This window comes from Vicia villosa, linkage group LG6 (assembly GCF_029867415.1).
Source record: "Vicia villosa cultivar HV-30 ecotype Madison, WI linkage group LG6, Vvil1.0, whole genome shotgun sequence".
Taxonomy (NCBI): Eukaryota; Viridiplantae; Streptophyta; class Magnoliopsida; order Fabales; family Fabaceae; genus Vicia; species Vicia villosa.
This window is the reverse complement of record NC_081185.1, coordinates 78,991,510-79,011,540: the sequence shown is the minus strand read 5'-3', so window position 1 is coordinate 79,011,540 and position 20,031 is coordinate 78,991,510. Positions and strand designations below refer to the sequence as shown.

The following is a 20,031-nucleotide window of genomic DNA, read 5'->3' as shown; positions in this document are numbered from 1 at the left end:
CTGAGATGGATCTTACTCCTTCAGGAGTTTGATGTGGAGATTCGTGATAAAAAAGGGTGTGAAAACACAGTCGCAGACCATCTTTCTCGAATGTCACCTATCGAGGAAACAGAGGAAAAACGCCCAATAAAGGATGAATTCGCAGATGAACATATCCTTGCTGTTATTGGTGCACCTTGGTTTGCCGATTATGCAAATTATCTGGTAGGTGGGGTAATTCCAGAAGATTTTGATTCTAACCGCAAGAAAAAGTTTCTACATGATTGCAGGTTCTACTTATGGGATGACCCCTTCCTATACAAGAAAGGGATAGATGGGTTGGTCAGACGATGCGTACCATAGGAGGAACAAAGGGACGTACTAAAAGCTTGCCATGACTCAGACTATGGGGGGCACTTTAGTGGAGATAGAACTGCTGCGAAAGTCTTACAATCTGGTTTATACTGGCCGACCTTATTCAAGGATGCACACCATGTTGTTCGAGAATGTGACAGATGTCAAAGAACAGGTAACATCTCAAAGCGAAATCAGATGACTTAGAATGCTATGTTGGAAGTAGAATTGTTCGACTTATGGGGGATTGATTTTATGGGACCGTTCCCACCGTCCTTCGGGAAGAATTATATCTTGGTGGCAGTTGACTACGTATCAAAGTGGGTGGAAGCTGTGGCCTTACCCACCAATGATGCGAAAGTGGTGGTGACTTTTCTCAAGCATAACATCTTCTCTAGGTTTGGAGTACCCAGAGCACTAATCAGTGATGAAGGGACTCACTTCTTAAATAGACTAATGGAGAATTTGCTAAAAAAATACAATGTGAAACACAAGATCGCCACCCCATATCATCCTCAAACAAGTGGGCAAGTCGAGGTTTCTAACAGGCAAATAAAACAAATTCTGGAAAAAACTGTTAGTGCCTCTCGCAAAGACTGGTCGATCAAGTTAGATGATGCTCTCTGGGCATACAGAACAGCTTACAAGACCCTGATAGGTATGTCTCCGTATCAATTGGTGTATGGGAAGGCATGTCACCTACCGCTCGAACTCTAGCACAAAGCGTTTTGGGCCACCAAACTCCTAAACTTTGATTTTCTGAAAGCCGGTGAAGCTCGAACGACTCAACTTCATGAATTGGAAGAGTTCCGAAATCAAGCATACGAGAATGCCAAAATCTATAAGGAACAATCAAAAAGATGGCATGATCAGAGAATTTAGCAAAAGGAACTGCGGGAAGGTCAATTGGTATTGCTGTTTAATTCCAGGTTAAAACTTTTCCCTGGGAAGTTAAAGTCACGATGGTCAGGAGCATTCCTAATTCACAAAGTATTCCCTCATGGAGCAATAGAATTAAAAAATCAAACCAACGGGGATACATTTAAAGTTAATGGACAGCGGGTGAAGCTGTATTATCAAGGACAAGAAAGTGGTCTGATTCACAGTGTTCGTCTTACAGGATAAGATGAACGATCGTCGAGCCAAGCGACGTTAACCGAAGCGCTTCGTGGGAGGCAACCCACGCATTTTCCCTAATGTATTCTCGTTGTTTTCTTTTATGTGTGTGTTTAATTTTTCAGGCAAAGCTAGTTCCGGTGGTGGATACAAGGTGAGGAAAGACAAGGAAAAGTGAAGAAGCAAACAAATTTGTGAAGTAGAACCAGGGGTGCAACACGGGTGGCCGTGTTGTAGAACACGGGCCGTGTTGCCCCAGGCGAAAAAATTGAAAAAAAAGGGGAAAATAAGGGGTGAAAAACAGTGGAGCAACACAGGTGGCCGTGTTGCGTCCACTGGGAGCAAGATGTGTTTTTTTTCAAAATCAGTCAGTGAGGCAACACGGGTGGCTGTGTTGCGTAACACGGGCCGTGTTGCGTAACACGGGCCGTTTGCCTGTGCGTGAAATTTTTTTAAAATTTTTTAAAATGGGCCCATGGACCCAACCCTTTCTACCTCACTTCTATCCAATCAGAATCGCTCTCTCTCCTAATATCTCTATTTTCTTTTTATTTTATTCTCTCTTTTTCTCATAAACCCTCTTCTTCAACCTCTCTCTCCCTCACAAAAACCTAAACCTCCATTAACACCCACTACAAAAGCTTCCATCTTTTACCTCCACACCACTCAAAACCCATATCAACCATCACAAAAGTTGTTCTTCTCCTCATCCTCTCCAACCCTACGGTAGCTTTTTATTCTAATTCTTAATTTTTTCATTTTGCATTTTTGCTTTTTGTAGGTACACATAATGCCACCAAAGAAAAGAACCAACACGGGTAAGCAAGTCGCTGAGTCTGCAGGCACTCGCAAAAGGCCGGTCCGCCAATCCAACCCTCATGACATTCTCTTTGAGGACCCTAAGCATCACCAAAGATATTTGAATCATGTCAAACGGAAGCTCATTCCCACAAGGTATATCTGTGAAAACACCATGAATACCCTAGGCATTAAAACCGAAATTGATAGGCTATTTCATTCTGTGGGTATGCTGGAATTTATGTATATGGAGGCACCATCCTATGAACGCCTCACTCTTGAGTTTCTAAGCACAATAGAGTTTCATTTAGAAAGAAAGTGGAATGGGTCTATTAAGTACTTCTTTGGTACTCTTAAGTTCCGCATGTTTAACCAAGCTCATGAGTTAACTATAGAGGAGTTAGGGGGTGTCCTCAGTTTGCCAATCTATGGACCGGGGGCTGTTCCGGATGAATTCCCAGGACAACAATTTTGGGGCGACATCACAGGATTGGAGGCGTATGTCGCCGCGAGTGCTAAGTCCTCATGGATTCAGAATCCATGTATTCGCTATGCCCAGAAGGGTCTTGCATACACTGTATTTGGCCGGGGTGATAGTCATGGTGTTGCGACCATGAGGGAACTCTTTTTCCTCTATGCAATGCTTCATCATGATGTTCTTAATGCCGCCGCGTTCGTGGCTGATTTTTTAGGCAAAGTAGGTCGTGCCTCGTCGGGTGGAATTTCTGTGGGTGGTCTTATCACCCAAATTGCGGTTCATTTTGGTTACAAAGAATTATTGGACACTGACACTCCGATTACAGGTAAAACTAAGATTGATATGGAATCCCTTATTCATCAATCCATGATTACGATTTCTAATGGTGGCTATTGGTTGACAAGCAGAAGTCGATTCCTGTTTGAATTACCTGACCCGGCAAAAGCCAGCACGGCTAATCGTGCCAACTGGCTCTACACTAATGTCGCTCCGGAAGGAGACGACCAATATGCTAATTTTGATGCAGGTAATCAAGGAGACGGCAAAGACCCGACTCAGCATCAGTTCCCACAGGAGCCCTCTCATTTTCACACCTATGGTTCAGGATCTTCCTCTATGGCTCCGAATCAATGGGAATGGATTCAATCTGAAATTGGGCATCTGAGAACTGAGCAAACCCGGCAAGGCGAGGAGCAGACCAGGCAAGGTGTGATGATCACTGATATGCACGAGATGATGCAACGTCTGATGTTGCAGTTTCCACCCCCTCCTCAGTAGGTCCGGTATACACCTCTCACGTTTGGACAAAAACATTGCGGACAATGTTTAGTTCAAGTGTGGGGGGAGTTCTATTTATCGCTTTCAGTAGTTTCTTTTTATTTCGTATTTCCTTTAAATTTATCAGTACTTTATGTTAGTTTGTGTGTTAGCTATGACATGTCAGTGCAGGATGCTGATATTGTTAGCAGGACAAGTGATGAGAACCTGAGATAGTGAACCAAATTGCACCTCACAGTGATGAAAGGAACCCCCAAAGAGTTGGTACTGTTGAGCTTAATGATCGGACGCACTTTTAAGCTTTGGACCAGACGATAGACCTGTAGAACTGATGAGGCGATAAAGTTGTACCACACAAGAAGTGTTCCTGGATCCTGTAAGCTTGACCAAACATGGTGAGGATTATAAAAAGCCAAATACAAAATCATCATGAGAGTTGTCAGGTATGTCATCGTCACTTTTGGTTTGTGTAAGTATTTGTTGGAATTTCTAATGCACGTGTTTACACACTGAGGCACTTGTTTGTTTTACACTTGAGCCTTTCAAGCTAACCTTTTCACGTTATCCCTTGTTCACCCCGTTTGAGCCATATAGCCTTTTGTTTGTTTGATTACATGCATGAATTAACCAATAACCCAAACACTTCCTTACCCTGCTTAGATAAGAGTTGTTATGGTAGCAAGCTGTGAAACAATTTAAGTTTGGGGTCGGTACACCGAAATCAGAAAAGTAGGTAAGTGCAAAAGAACCAAAAAGAAAAAAGAAAAAAAAGAGAAAAAGAAATGATAAATACAAAAAGGGGCACTTACCTATAGGAGAATTTGACCTGATAATAAAAATGCGAAAGAAAAGAGATGCTCAAAGAAATACATGAGTAGTCAGTGAAGGATCTTAAGAAACGGTGTCCGACATTTGTGATTGTGAACTCCATACTAACACAGTGAGCAAGATAATAACTCTGATTCTAAGCCAAAAGCCACTAGTTCTCCCGTTTGTTTGTTTATCCCACCTTGTCCCTTAGCCTCGTTACAACCGTAAAAGACCTCAAAAAGTGTGTTTCTTGTGCGTAGGAGATGAAGATAAATGTTATACAAACCTATGAGCTGACTTTGCATGCCTTGATCTTTGAGTGCAAACACTTTAACCCGAGAGTTTTGGTGAGAGTGTGAATAAGCTTACAGGTAAAAAGACACCTCATTGTGGAAGTATAGCTGAATCGCTAAATTCAGGAAATAAGGAATCAATTGAAAGGCCAACAAAAAGAAAGTTGCGAAAGATCTCAGCAGTAATGTGGTAAGATATCTGCGGATAATTTGGGGGACCCTTGCTAGTTTCTCGAGCATCACTTGAGGACAAGCAATGAAGTAAGTTTAGGGTTGTGATCGGTCACGATTCTCACTATGTCTTTGTCACTTTCCTGATGATAATCCAGGTATTTTGCACTGTTTAATGTCATAGTATAGTCTTTTTAATCTGTTTAAGTAATTTTGTTTGTTTTTGCAAGTTTTATCCATTGGTTAGTTTTCGAGTTTATTTTCCCATTTTATGTGTTGGTTTGGTTGTTTAATGGTATTGCAGATCTAGGAAATTCTTCACGCGACCCAGTGCAAGAAATTTCGGAGGTAAAGAGCAAGATAAAGAAGAAAAGATAAGGTCAGTGGTGCAACACGGGCGCCCGTGTTGAGTAACACAACCCGTGTTGCTGGGCAGGCAAGGAAGAAAAAAAGTGGAAAAGCAGTGGTGCAACACGGGCACCCGTGTTGCCTAACACGACCCGTGTTGCTTCTACTGAGCGCTAGTTAGTTTTTGAGGGATCCAGAGGACCAACACGGGCACCCGTGTTGCCCAACACGACCCGTGTTGGCTTGTCACGCAAATTTTCATGTTTTTATGATTTTCACTCAAAAAGTGATCCAGAAGGGCGTTTTGGTACTTTCCGACTTAAAAAGAAGGGTTTGCAATATATAGTGGAGGATTGAGAAGAGAAGGGGTATCTTTTACACAACCAAAGAAATTGAATCTGAAGCAGAGCAACGTATGAGATTATTGGAGAAGAGAGATCATTCATGAGCAAGAGCAATTGAAGATCACAATTTCCCCAATTATCTGTAATGTTTAACTTTGATACTTTTGAATTTCTTTTGAACAATATGAGTAGCTAAACCCCCAAATGCTAGGGGGTGTCCCTGATTTGGTTTGTAATGACTTTGATATTCTGATTTGATCGACTTCATGTTTATGTTATTCAATTCAATTTTATACCGTTTTTAATGCCTTCTTTATCGGACAAATAAAGATTGTTCTATGATTAACAATTTGTCGGCTCGCAATTGTTAAGGTTTGTATTAAATTGAACCATAGTATATATCACCTAGGACTAGGGATACCCTGTGGTCACTAAGAACTCTTGATAGAAAATAAGCTTGGTTTTATCTGTTATCTCTAAGGACTTAGGTTTATAGATGATAAACCAAAGGTTTGCCCAATAAGGATTTAGGGGCAAACGCTCTAAAGATTTAGTAATTGAGTATCATGAACTTGTTGAAAAGATCTCAAATAAGGATTCAGGGTTATTACAGAGCAAATTACACACCTTGCCTTGGCATTTACTCATATTAGTGAAAAAGGCTTAAATTTACTTTCTGCTATTTTTATTTTAAATTTAGAAACTATAACTCAATCAAAAACACCAGTTGACTTTTTATTTAATTGAATCATTATAAAACTTGTATTCCAACGCAGTCCTCGAGATCGATACTTGGTTTTTAACCTTTTACTACTACTTCGTAAAAATAGTACACTTGCTATTTTTCCGATTAGTTGTATTCTTTAGATCTTCTGTAGACTAAACCAACATTAGTAGTACCTTTCAGATACCTCAGAATTCTCTTAACAGCAGTTAAGTGAGATTCTCTAGGATCTGATTGGAATCTAGCACACAAACAAGCACTGAATAGAATGTCAGGTCTAGAAGCAGTTAAATATAGAAGAGATCCAATCATACCTCTGTACAACTTCTGATCTACCTTCTTACTTACCTCATCCTTACCTAGAACACACGTTGGATGCATAGGAGTTTTGGCTTCTTTGCTTTCAGAAAGATTAAACTTCTTCAGAAGTTCTTTCACATACTTCGTTTGATGAACATAAGTTCCATCAGAAGTTTGATTGATTTGAATCCCAAGGAAATACTTGAGTTCACCCATCATACTCATTTCAAATTCAGCCTGCATAGACTTAGCAAACTCCTTTCCAAGTGAAGCATTAGATGTTCCAAAAGTAATATCATCAACATAAATTTGACAAATTAAAATGTCCTTCTTAGACGTTTTACAGAAAAGGGTCGTATCCACTTGTCCTCTAGTGAAACCATTGTCCAGAAGGAAAGAACTTAATCTTTAGTACCAAGCTCTAGGAGCTTGCTTCAATCCATACAATGATTTCTTAAGTTTGAAAACATGTTCTGGAGACTTAGAGTATTCAAAACCAGGAGGTTGGTGGACATAGACTTCCTCATCTATATAACCATTTAAGAAGGCACTCTTAACATCCATCTGATACAGAGTAATGTTATGCTGAGTGGCAAAAGAAATTAATAAGCGAATAGATTCTAACCTGGCCACTGGTGCAAAGGTTTCTGTATAGTCAATCCCTTCTTGCTGACTATATCCCTGAGCCACCAGTTTGGCTTTGTTTCTTACCACTTCTCCCTTCTCACTAAGCTTGTTTCTGAACACCCACTTTGTACCAATGATGTTGAATCCTTTTGGTCTAGGAACCAAGTCCCATACATCATTCCTTGTAAACTGATTTTTTTCTTCTTGCATGGCAATTATCTAGTCTGGATCTTCTAGAGCTTGATCAACAGAAGTTGGCTCGATCAAAGAAACAAGACCTAATTGACATTCTGGATTGTTCTTAAGGAATGCTCTTGTTCTGATAGGATCATCTTTCTTTCCAAGGATCACATCTTCTGAGTGAGCTGAGGTGAGTCTAGAAGATCTTCTGACTGTTGGCTCTTCAGAAATTCTTAGATTCTCTAAAGATGCAGCAACTTGATCTTCTGATCCTTTTCTTCTGAGACTTTCAGCTTCTGAAACTTTGCTTCTTGGTTCTTCAGCTTCTGATATGTCAATATCTATATCTGCAAAATTCTCAAACTGCTTTGGCTTTTCAAGACCAAGCTTATCATCAAATCTGATATTGATTGATTCTTCTACAACCAATGTTTCAGTATTGTATACTCTGTAGCCTTTAGAGCGTTCAGAATATCCAAGAAGAAAACATTTTTGTGCCTTAGAATCAAACTTACCAAGATGATCTTTAGTATTCAGAATAAAACACACACATCCAAAAGGATGAAAATATGAAATGTTGGGCTTTATGTTCTTCCACAATTCATAAGGAGTCTTATTTAGAATAGGTCTTATAGAGATTCTATTCTGAATATAATATGCAGTGTTTATTGCTTCTGCCCAGAAGTGCTTAGCCATATTGGTCTCATTGATCATGGTTCTGGCCATTTCTTGCAGAGTCCTATTCTTTCGCTCTACAACTCCATTTTGCTGTGGAGTTCTAGGGCAAGAGAAATCATGGGCAATACCATTTTCTTTGAAGAACTCCTCAAAGAATCTGTTCTCAAATTCGCCACCATGATCACTTATGACCTTTATGATTTTGCACTCCTTCTCAGATTGGATCCGAGTGCAGAATTCAAAGAACACTGAATGAGACTCATCCTTGTGTTTTAAGAACTTTACCCACGTCCAGCGGCTATAATCATCTATGATGACTAATCCATATTTCTTCCCTCTAACAGATGCTGTTTTGACTGGTCCAAACAGATCAATGTGCAGAAGTTCTAACGGCCTTGAGGAAGAGACAAGATTCTTAGATTTGAATGCAGGTTTGGAGAACTTGCCCTTCTGACATGCTTCACAAAGAGTATCTGATTTGTATTTCAGATTTGGGAGACTTCTGACCAGATTTAGTTTGTTAATCTGAGAAATCTTTCTCAAACTAGCATGTCCTAATCTTCTGTGCCAGATCCATTGCTCTCCAGAAACAGACATAAGACAAGTCACCTTCTGGTTCTCAAGATCAGAAAGATCAATCTTATAAATTATGATGAGACTCACCCTTATATGTTGTCATTTTCAGATTGAGGATAGCGGCTGTTCGACTCGGTGAGGATTAGCTCATGAGTCAGTGTTTTAGTAGCGTCAGGTGTCATGCTCTGATAGTTGTAACACTGGGGACGCGATTGTTTAGAGTTTATGATTATGAATCTAGTTATGTTTTGATGTTTTGAAGGATAAGTTTTAAAGATGTTAAACTTAGTCCGTTTTGATAAATTTTCGCTGTGTTAACATGAAACGTTTTAATTTATGATGATTACCTCAGTGAATGCATGACATGACTGAATGATGTTTATTTATTATGAATTGTGGCACCCTTAATTCATGTACTCTGAATAATTGTTTTAAATTGCCGCGGGGTTAGTAAGGGGTGTTACAATAGTGGTATCAGAGCATAGTCGGTCGTTATGACCAGAGTCTTAGTGTCTGTTTTGTTTTCCTGTGTATGCGACTAGTAAGAGTTAACTGTCGATACTTCTGTTCTGATTAAATTGGTTGTGATTTAAGCAGAACAATGGCTGGAAGAGGAGGAAGAAACGATGATGCTATTGCTGAGGCGCTGGGCATGATTGTTGGTGTGCTGGGAGGAAATGCCAATGGAGCTGCGATTGGCGCTGACAGGCAGCTGAACAGTTTTCAGAGGAAGAATCCTCCATTGTTCAAGGGCACGCATGATCCTGAAGGTGTTCAGAAGTGGCTTAAGGAGATCGAGAGAATCTTCAGAGTCATCGATTGTGCTGAGGAACTGAAGGTGAGGTATGGTACTCACATGTTGTCTGAAGAAGCTGACGACTGGTGGATGGCCACCAGGACTGAGCTGGAAACTGATGGTGTGGCTATTTCTTGGGCTGTGTTCAAGAGAGAATTTTTGAGAAGGTACTTTCCTGAAGACGTAAGAGGTCGAAAGGAAATTGAATTTCTGGAACTAGTTCAAGGTAGCATGACAGTACCAGAGTATGCTTCGAAGTTCGTTGAGTTGGCGAAGTACTACGTTCACTACAACAACGATGAAGCTAGTGAATTCTCGAAATGCATCAAGTTCGAGAACGGTCTCCGTGATGAGATTAAGCAGGGTATCAGATATCAGAGAATCCAGAGATTTGTAGATTTGGTGGACTGTAGTAGGATCTTCGAGGAAGATAATCTCAAGCTGAAGTCATCTCACTCTCGGGAGTTAGTAGACAGAAAAGGGAAGAAGCCTATGGATAAGGGTAAGCCATATGGTAGAGGTAATCCAAAGACTGGTGGTTGGAAGAAGCCTAGTGGGGGACACTCCAGTGCTTTTGTCAGGTGCTATAACTGTGGTGAGGTCGGGCACCGTAGGAATGAGTGCAAGCTGAATCAGAAGAAGTGCTTCAAGTGTGAAGAAGTGGGTCATGTTGCCGCTGATTGTAAGAAGAAGATTGTGACTTGTTACAATTGTGGTGAAGAGGGTCACATTAGCCCACAGTGTCCTAAACCGAAGAAGAACCAAGCTGGAGGAAAGGTCTTTGCTTTGTCTGGATCAGAAACCACTCCAGAGGATAGACTAATTAAAGGTACGTGTTTTATTCGTGGCACACCTTTAGTTGCGATTATTGATACTGGAGCAACTCATTCTTTTATTTCTTTGGATTGTGCTAAGAGGTTGGATTTGGAAATATCGGAAATAAATGGAAGTATGGTTATTGATACTCCGGCGTCGGGTTCAGTAACTACCTCGTCTGCATGCTTGAATTGTCTGGTTGATATTTTTGGTAGGGAATTCGGGATGGACTTAGTGTGCCTTCCGTTGAAACAACTTGATGTGATCCTGGGGATGAACTGGTTAGAATTTAACCGTGTTCACATCAACTGTTTTCGAAGACAGTGATCTTTCCTGAAGAAGTTCATTCTGATGATCTGGAGATGACCGCTAGACAGGTGGATGAAGCTATCAAGACTGGTGCAACGGTGTTTATGTTATTCGCATTGGCAAATTCGAAGGAAAGAGTAGTAAGTAGCGAACTACCAGTGGTATGTGAGTTTCCAGAAGTTTTTTCCGGAAGAAGTGAATGAATTACCACCAGAGAGAGAAGTAGAGTTTTCCATTGAATTAATTCTGGGAACTAGTCCAGTGTCAATGGCACCGTATCGTATGTCACCGTCTGAGTTGACTGAACTGAAGAAGCAGTTGGAAGAATTACTTGAGAAGAAGTTCATTCGTCCTAGCGTTTCTCCGTGGGGTGCACCTGTGTTGCTAGTGAAGAAGAAGGAGGGTTCAATGAGGTTGTGTGTGGATTACAGACAACTGAACAAGGTTACTATCAAGAATCGGTATCCCTTGCCGAGGATTGATGATTTGATGGATCAACTGGTTGGAGCATGTGTGTTTAGTAAGATTGATTTGAGGTCTGGGTATCACCAGATTCGTGTGAAAGACGATGATATTCAAAAGACCGCTTTCAGAACAAGGTATGGACATTATGAGTATTCGGTAATGCCGTTTGGAGTTACTAATGCACCTGGTGTATTTATGGAGTATATGAATAGGATATTTCATCCTTATCTCGATAAGTTCGTAGTGGTGTTTATAGATGATATCCTAATATATTCTAAGAGTGAGGAAGAACATGCGGAACATCTCAGAATTGTGTTGGAGTTGTTAAAAGAGAAGCAACTTTTTGCCAAACTGTCGAAGTGTGAATTTTGGTTAGAAGAGGTCAGTTTTCTTGTACATGTAATTTCTAAGAATGGTATTGCTGTCGATCCTACTAAGATAGAGGCTGTATCTCAGTGGGAAGCGCCGAAGTCAGTGTCAGAGATTCGTAGTTTTCTTGGTCTTGCAGGTTATTACAGGAAGTTCATTGAAGGATTTTCAAAGTTAGCATTGCCGTTAACTAAATTAACCAGAAAGGGTCAAGCTTTTATTTGGGATGTAAAATGCGAGGAAGGATTCCAAGAGCTGAAGAAGAGGTTGACTAGTGCTCCTATTTTGATTTTGCCGAATCCGACAGAATCATTTGTGGTTTATTGTGATGCTTCGTTGATGGGTTTAGGTGGTGTACTGATGCAGAACCAACAAATGGTCGTGTACGCGTCGAGACAACTCAAAGTGCATGAACGGAATTATCCGACTCACGATTTAGAGTTGGCAGCAGTAGTGTTTGTTTTGAAATTGTGGCGACATTATCTGTATGGTTCGAGATTTGAGGTGTTCAGTGATCATAAGAGTCTGAAATATCTCTTTGACCAGAAAGAACTGAATATGAGGCAGAGAAGGTGGTTGGAATTCCTTAAAGACTATGATTTTAGTTTGAATTACCATTCGGGTAAGGCAAACGTAGTTGCTGATGCTTTAAGTAGGAAGACCTTGCATATGTCTATGCTAATGGTGAAAGAATTGGATTTGATTGAACAATTCAGAGACTTGAGTTTGGTATGTGAAGGTACTCCTACTAGTGTTAAGTTGGGAATGTTGAAGCTGACCAGTGGTATTCTTGAAGAGATCAGAGAGGGCCAGAGGGCTGATGTCGAATTAGTCGACAAGTTGACTTTGATTAACCAAGGCAAGAGTGGTGAATTCAGGGTTGACGAGAATGGTATACTGAGGTTTGGATACAGAGTTTGTGTTCCTGATGTTGCTGAACTTCGAAGAAATATTTTAGAAGAAGGACACCATAGTGGATTAAGTATTCATCCTGGTGCTACCAAGATGTATCATGATTTGAGAAAGCTATTTTGGTGGCCGGGAATGAAGAAAGAAATTGCTGAGTTTGTGTATTCTTGTTTGACTTGTCAGAAGTCAAAGGTTGAACATCAGAAGCCATCTGGATTTATGCAACCGATGTTTATTCCTGAGTGGAAATGGGATAGCATATCAATGGATTTTGTTTCGGGTTTTCCGAGAACTGTTAAGAATTGTGAAGCTATCTGGGTCGTGGTAGACAGGTTGACAAAGTCTGCACATTTCATACCGGTAAGAATGGATTATCCGATGGAAAAGCTGGCTCAATTATATGTTGAGAAGATAGTCAGTCTACACGGTATTCCTTCGAGTATCGTGTCAGACAGAGATCCGAGATTTACGTCTAAGTTCTGGGAAGGTTTGCAGAAGGCTTTGGGTACTAAGCTGAGACTGAGTTCTGCTTATCATCCGCAGACGGATGGACAGACTGAGAGGACAATTCAGTCGTTAGAAGATTTGTTACGTGCTTGTGTGTTAGAAAAAGGAGGTGCTTGGGATAGTTATCTGCCTTTGATTGAATTTACCTACAACAACAGTTTTCATTCGAGTATAGGTATGGCTCCGTTTGAGGCATTGTATGGTAGGAGATGTAGAACTCCATTGTGTTGGTACGAAGCTGGTGAGAGTGCTGTAATTGGACCGGAAATTGTACAACAGACTACAGAGAAGATTAAGATGATTCAAGAGAAGATGAAAGCTTCTCAGAATCGTCAAAAGAGTTATTATGATAAAAGGAGGAAGACACTTGAGTTTCAAGAGGGGGATCATGTGTTTATGAAGGTTACTCCTATGACGGGTATTGGTCGAGCTTTGAAGTCAAAGAAGTTGACTCCGCGATTTATTGGATCATTCCAAATTTCGGAAAGAGTGGGAGAAGTGGCATATCGTATTGCGTTACCGCCAATGCTTGCCAACTGGCATGATGTATTTCATGTGTCTCAATTGAGGAAATACATTTCGGATCCGTCCCACGTGATCCAAGTGGATGATGTGCAGGTTAAAGACAACTTAACGGTTGAAACGTTACCTGTGAGGATTGAAGATAGAAGACTAAAGCAATTGCGGGGCAAGGAAATAGCTTTAGTCAGAGTAGCTTGGGGAGGACCAGCTGATGGAAACGTCACCTGGGAGTTAGAAAGCCAGATGAAAGCTTCCTATCCGGAACTATTTGCTTGAGGTATGTTTTCGAGGACGAAAACTCTTTTAGTGGGGGAGAGTTGTAACATCCGTATAATTTTAATATTAATTTAATTTGAAATATTGAATTAATAATTAGAATTATTAAGAATTTTATGGAAAATAATGGTTTATGGCAATTGGGCCACTGTAAGGAAATAGTAAAGAAGGGGGTGTAATATAGTAAAGTTTTCACTAACCTTAATATTATTATTTCCATAAAATAATAAAGGATTGGGGAAAAGAAAGAACGTGAAAGAACAGAAGTTTTGGGAACGAGGAACGTGAAGGAGAACTGAAGAGGAGAGACCAAAGATCAAGAATTTGGCTAAGGTAAGGGGGGACTTGTCTGATTATCATCTATTATCGGGTTAGGGGTTGATAATGCTGAATAGATGTAGAATTCGGGTTGATTGAGTCATATGATAGGTTTAGGGATTGAGTCAAATTGTGTGATGTTTGATCCTTATATTTGAATCCATGATATCTATGTGGTTATGGCCTCAATTGATGCGTGATTGATGTATTATGAGGTGTTTTTCGTGTTGTTTGAGCATTCTATTTCCCTAGGTTCGTACTGGTATGAATTGGGTGAGTTTGGAATGTGTAGAATGTTGTTTTCTGCAGGTTGGGGTTTCTGAAATTACCGGTTCGCGCCGCGTATATAGGGTGCGCCGCGAATAGGTGGGCAGAATGCCAGGGTGTGATGATACGCACAGGTCGCGCCGCGTACCTGTGTTGGCGCCGCGAAGGCGTAACTTTTTCTCGTTTCGCGCCGCGTGCAGATGTTTGTGCCGCGAATAGCTTGGCAGAGAGCCAAGGATTCTTGGAACGCTCAGTTCGCGCCGCGAACTAAGATGGCGCCGCATGCTGTTGATGTTTTGAGATATTTTTTAAAAGTTCAAATATGCATAACTTTTTAACTGTTGGTCTGTTCGATGCGCCGTTTCGAGCTAAACGAACCTTATAGAATAATCTATATGATGATGATTGATTGGTTTTTAGAATGATGAAAATACATGTATGCTATTCTTATTGAGTATGATGATTGGTGCAAATACGTGTATGTTTTGTATATGATGATGATGAAATTGTGATTGAATGATGTTAATATATATGAACATACTTGAATGATGATGATGATGTTGATGATGATGATGATGGTATAAGTATGTTGTATATGTTGCATTCATTCATGTTCATTGATGATACTGTATCCATAAGGGTGTGTTGGATCAGTGAAGGGCATGATTCCCATTGTGTGGAATCTGTGCTGGCAGGGCCGTATCTTGAATGATGTTGGATCGGTCATGGGTTATTCCCATTTGATGATGTTGGTACCACATGCACAGTGTCAGTTCATACATATGCATAATTTATAACATGATTGGATGTATTCCAGTGTTGTAAATGTTGATGATGTGTTGATTGTTGTTTGACTTGTTTTGAAGATCTGTTTATGAAACAATTGGGTGAATGATGCAACTATGATGTGTTATTGCTTTATAACCTTATAACATTTGTTAATTATGATGAGACTTACCCTTATATGTTGTCATTTTTAGATTGAGGATAGCGGCTGTTCGACTCGGTGAGGATTAGCTCATGAGTCAGTGTTTTAGTAGCGTCAGGTGTCATGCTCTGATAGTTGTAACACTGGGGACGCGATTGTTTAGAATTTATGATTATGACTCTAGTTATGTTTTGATGTTTTGAAGGATAAGTTTTAAAGATGTTAAACTTAGTCCGTTTTGATAAATTTCCGCTGTGTTAACATGAAACGTTTTAATTTATGATGATTACCTCAGTGAATGCATGACATGACTGAATGATGTTTATTTATTATGAATTGTGGTACCCTTATTTCATGTACTCTGAATAATTGTTTTAAATTGTCGCGGGGTTAGTAAGGGGTGTTACAAAGACCCTTTGTTCCGTCATACATGTCATTTGAAGATTTGAATGTATTTAGAAACTCAGATGGAAGGGGTTAGGCACGTTTTATAGATTGATACAAGTCATTACTTTTGACACACATGGAACATTCTTTGATATAAGATTTTAGTTTTTGGTATGATGACTTCATTCATATCATTGATTGTTCAACTTTTTAGTTTACATTGTTATGTTTTCACTTGCATCAGTTGCATGCCTTTCATAGATCAATCTGATAAACCTAACATGTTTTTGATAGGAGATTCATAAGCGCATCCAGCTTGTTCAATTGTATCGAATGCTCCAAGCCATATGCGAGTATCTTTCTTCTTACCATCTCGCAAACGGGCCTGAATAACGCCTAATGTGTTTGAAATTGAGGGTGTGGTCCTACAATTCAAAATGAACCAATATTACACATCAGAGAAATATAAAAAAACACAAAGAACAGGTGACATAAGGGTTGTATTATAAAAATTTGGATTCTAATGATATATCATTATCAAGTACAATAATTAAATAATCCTTGCTTCGAAGAGGGTATTTCTTTCACTTTTTCATCTATAAGATAATAAATTTTAAAAAGTGGACTATCGCTCCAAAATCCAAATTGAAAACTATCATATAGTTTAATTTGTATCAATTGTTCTAAAGACCAACCAAATAAAAATCATTCACCATAATAGATCTTGTCAAACACTTAGGAATGGCTAATATATTATCAATTAACAAATAAGATAACATAAGCCATCAGAGAAAGAATTAATGTAAAACATGAATAAGTAAATTATTGAAGACAGACTTACTTTCAACCTGTCGAAACTAAGCTTTCGATATAATTGGTAATTCTAGTTTTTTCTACTCTATTGTCTCTCCAATTATAAAGAAATGCTTGCTCTTCTTGACTACCTGCTAATATTATTGTATCACCATCCTCTGAAAGGCATAGGGGATGCAGAAAATATTGGTAACTATATTGAGAAAAGTCATACTCAATTTGAAGATCCTCATAACTAATTTTAAGAAATTGAGTCCAAGACTCCTGGACTCCGAATTCCATCATCATCCATATAACAAAATGAGTTGTTTTAAAATGGTATGAAAAACAAAGATAGTCCCTCAACACAGCAATAGTTGGCAAAACAGGGGGAGCTTCAACTAAACCCTTAGGGAGAAGCAATTGGTTGTATGCCTCAGAACCCAAATCCAAAGAGATAATCAGAAATTGATCAATTTCCGGAATATATTCATCTTCATATACTTGCCATAAATATTTTGTAGTTGAAACCGCCAACCAGTTAATAGTGCCATTCAAATACACACCTTCATTAACACGCTGAAATGTATGGCGAACAAGATCCACACGATAGTAAGGAACAACCGGAAAACATTGAATATTTCTCCAAACATTATCACGAAAACTGAAAATGTTCACCTCCCTAGGAGAGAATGCCACTACTTTATAAGTGTCCGTTGATTTATCATAACCAAATGCAAATCTGAGATAGTATAATCGAAAAAAGCCAGCCTGATATGGATGGGTATTGAAATGAGTAGTTAATCCTACTTTTTGAGAGATTTTTCTGGTGGCTGGATTCCATAAACGGAGCCAGGTGTTTCGATGTTTACCAGTTTTATAAGAATTAAACAAACAGAGCAATCCATCAATGGAACCAATGACTCGGAAACAGTGTTTGTATCTGAGTCTGTGATGAGGAAGGATGGGAATGGTTATGGATGGATTACGTAGTAAACGGTTGAGGGGAAAGGGTACGACAGAACAATCTCTATCATAGTAATAATAGTTCGTCGTAGCCCTGCACAAGATCAGCGTGAGATGAATGTTTTGTTTTTGTGATTGATGGAGATGTTTTTGGACAAAGAAAGGATCAGAGATGAGTAATTCCCATGGTTTGCAGACACATTTGAATCGCAAAATAGATTTCACGGGAAGAATCGATAGAACTTCTGTGATAAGTTCTTCAGGAAGGATTGCCCGCGACATTTGTAATGGTGTTTGCGTTTTAACTCTATTAATATTTTCGTTCTTTCCTATAAATATTTTTTAGTTGTTTTCTTAACAATTAAGTTTACATTTTTTTTAAATTATAAATATTTTGTTTTTTATTTTAAAAAAAAATAATACTCTCCTTTAAGCATTTCTATAAATATTTATTTGTCTTTGCTTAATGATTACGTTTAAATTTTTTAAAAATATTATTAATATTTTATATTTTAAAATAATATTTCCCTTTAAGTCTTTTTTATAAATAGTTTCTTTCTTTTCTTAACGATTAAGTTTTGATTTTTTTAAAAATTCTTAATATTTTATTTTTTTTCAATTTTTAATTTAAAATAATACTTCCATTTATGTAATTATTTTAAAGAACTTTACCTGTTTCAAAAAAAATTTATTTTTTATTGAAATTCGATAAATTTAAAAAATGTTAATAATTAATGTCATTTTTTTTAATGTTATTCAAATGAATAAGATACTTACATTTACATTTTTTTTATGACAACAAAGAATTCGAAACTATAATACAAAACTCTAAAATTACAACACAATATTCTAAATAAGAAACAACGCAATATTCTAAATAAGAAACAACACAAAACTGACTACAAAACAGTTGATAAACAAGATAGAGGATTTTTCCTCCAAACCTAGTAATCAAAATCAATTGAAATATATTTCGATTTTAACCACCAAAAAGATTGAAGTTTTACCCTTTGTTATAACTCCTGCAAATGCTCCTCTTTAAGCTGGAAAATATAAGTGTTTCGCTTTTTCCAAATAACCCAAATCATATAGAGGAAAATCATATTAAGAAGCATCAAAACATTTTCCAACAACCCGCCTAGCCCTCCAAACTGTAAAAGATGATCCAATAATGTTCCTTGAAATGTCATTTAGAAACATAGCTAATTAGAAATTATAGGCTACAATCTACTAAAAAAAATCACATTTTACGAACAAATTATCTATGTCTTCGTCGATCTACACTATAATTCTTCACACGTTTTTGACCGATCGTAGCAAGAATCCTCTACCTAGGAAAATTTCCCCTCGTTAGAATACGATTAAAAATCAACCGCCAAACAAAAAATATACACCTTAAGCGGCACAATCTTCAACCATAAAATTTGGGAATTTTCTGAATTATTGTTGTTGTCAACATCAAACAAATGTTTATAATCACTGATGGTCGTGTAACAAGAAGAGGAATTTAAATTCCAAACCCAGTGATCTTTTACGTCCACCTGCAAAACAACTGAGATTAATTGCTCAATACACTTTCTCGCTAACTCCTCCTCCCATGCAAACAACCTCATACGCCACCTCCACGCCTCACCATTCTCCCCCACCCAACTCGTTCATCTCTACGTGTGACGCCAACTTATTCTAAACAACCTATTAAATCTAACCTTCAAAGGGATATCATCAAGCTAAGGGTCTTTCCAAAACAAAGTAGTTGCCTCATCTCCTATCTTCCGATCAATGTTATCAATCAACCACCCTATCCTACATAAACTAAACCATCACCCTCCCTTATTTTATTCAAATTTCTCCACCAAACTGATCTGTCACCTCCCCCAATACATAAACTCCCCCTTCCTCACCTGATCGAGACTTTATAAGTCGATCGGGATACTGACTGCAAGTGCACAGTCTAGTCGTTTAGTTTTAAAAGATATCAAACCCACGGAGACTGAGGATCAATATAGTACGATCTTATGTTTGTAAGTTAGCTAAAGCTGTCAATTTCTTGGTTTTAGGGGGAGACGGAAATTAAATATGATTTTAATTAAATAATAGGATATTAGGATACCGGTATGTAATAGTCATAAGTCGGGGTTCAATAAGTCATTGGCATATATTAAATATAAAAGCATTTTTCATAATAAGTTATTTGAATTAAAAACCCTTATCTCACACTCTCGTGTTTATTGATTTAGATTATACTATCAGCTCTAAAGTTTGCTCTCGCTAAATCATTTAAAAACTAAAAGTACTTTTTGAAAATCAAATAAGATATAATCAAATCTAAACCGCTCTTGTTGTATTTAGAGTTGATGTTTGATGACTACTATCTAGTAAAAACCTCAAACTCTCATGGTGTTGATTTTAGACATTCGTTTGTAATTTACTCTCATAACAAAACAATTTGGTATTAGTTTTAGAAATCAAGACCAGAAAAATGTTTAATTAATTTTTATGCCAAATCGTTATCGAACCTTTCGGTTTTGTGACCTTACATACCAGTATTAGAAACTTAGCCTAACATGCTTTTAATTACGAACATGCATAATAAACAGTATGGAAATAATAATAACAGCATGGAAATTAAATTATAAGACAAATCAAGCATGTAAATAAGAGCCTGAAATTATATAAATAAATTGAAATAATCCTTCAAGTTCCAAAACTTCAAGATACAGAGATGTTCTTCACGTACAAATTTTGGTTACGGAAACAGAAACTAAATCTAAGGTGCAATAATCCCTCAATGCTTTGGATGGTGATTAAAATTGGCTAAGAACAATGGGTTGCAAAGAAAAATAAAATAGCA

The 20,031-nt window shown here is 38.2% G+C and overlaps 1 protein-coding gene across 1 annotated transcript; it reads right to left on the bottom strand.

Annotated features, from left to right (window-relative positions):
* Positions 1 to 15,521: 15,521 nt before the first annotated feature.
* LOC131611710 (F-box/kelch-repeat protein At3g23880-like) lies at positions 15,522 to 17,467 on the bottom strand. The gene is made up of 2 exons (XM_058883614.1): positions 16,264 to 17,467; positions 15,522 to 15,847 (listed from the first exon to the last, which is right to left on the bottom strand). The coding sequence occupies exon 1, from the start codon at positions 17,460 to 17,462 to the stop codon at positions 16,266 to 16,268; it is 1,197 nt and encodes a 398-aa protein (XP_058739597.1). The 5' UTR covers positions 17,463 to 17,467; the 3' UTR covers positions 15,522 to 15,847; positions 16,264 to 16,265.
* Between the last annotated feature and the right edge of the window lie 2,564 nt (positions 17,468 to 20,031).

Bases quoted from the DNA above. Each gene is read 5' to 3' on its own strand.
- LOC131611710 (XM_058883614.1), bottom strand. From the start codon at position 17,462: ATGTCGCGGGCAATCCTTCCTGAAGAACTTATCACAGAAGTTCTATCG.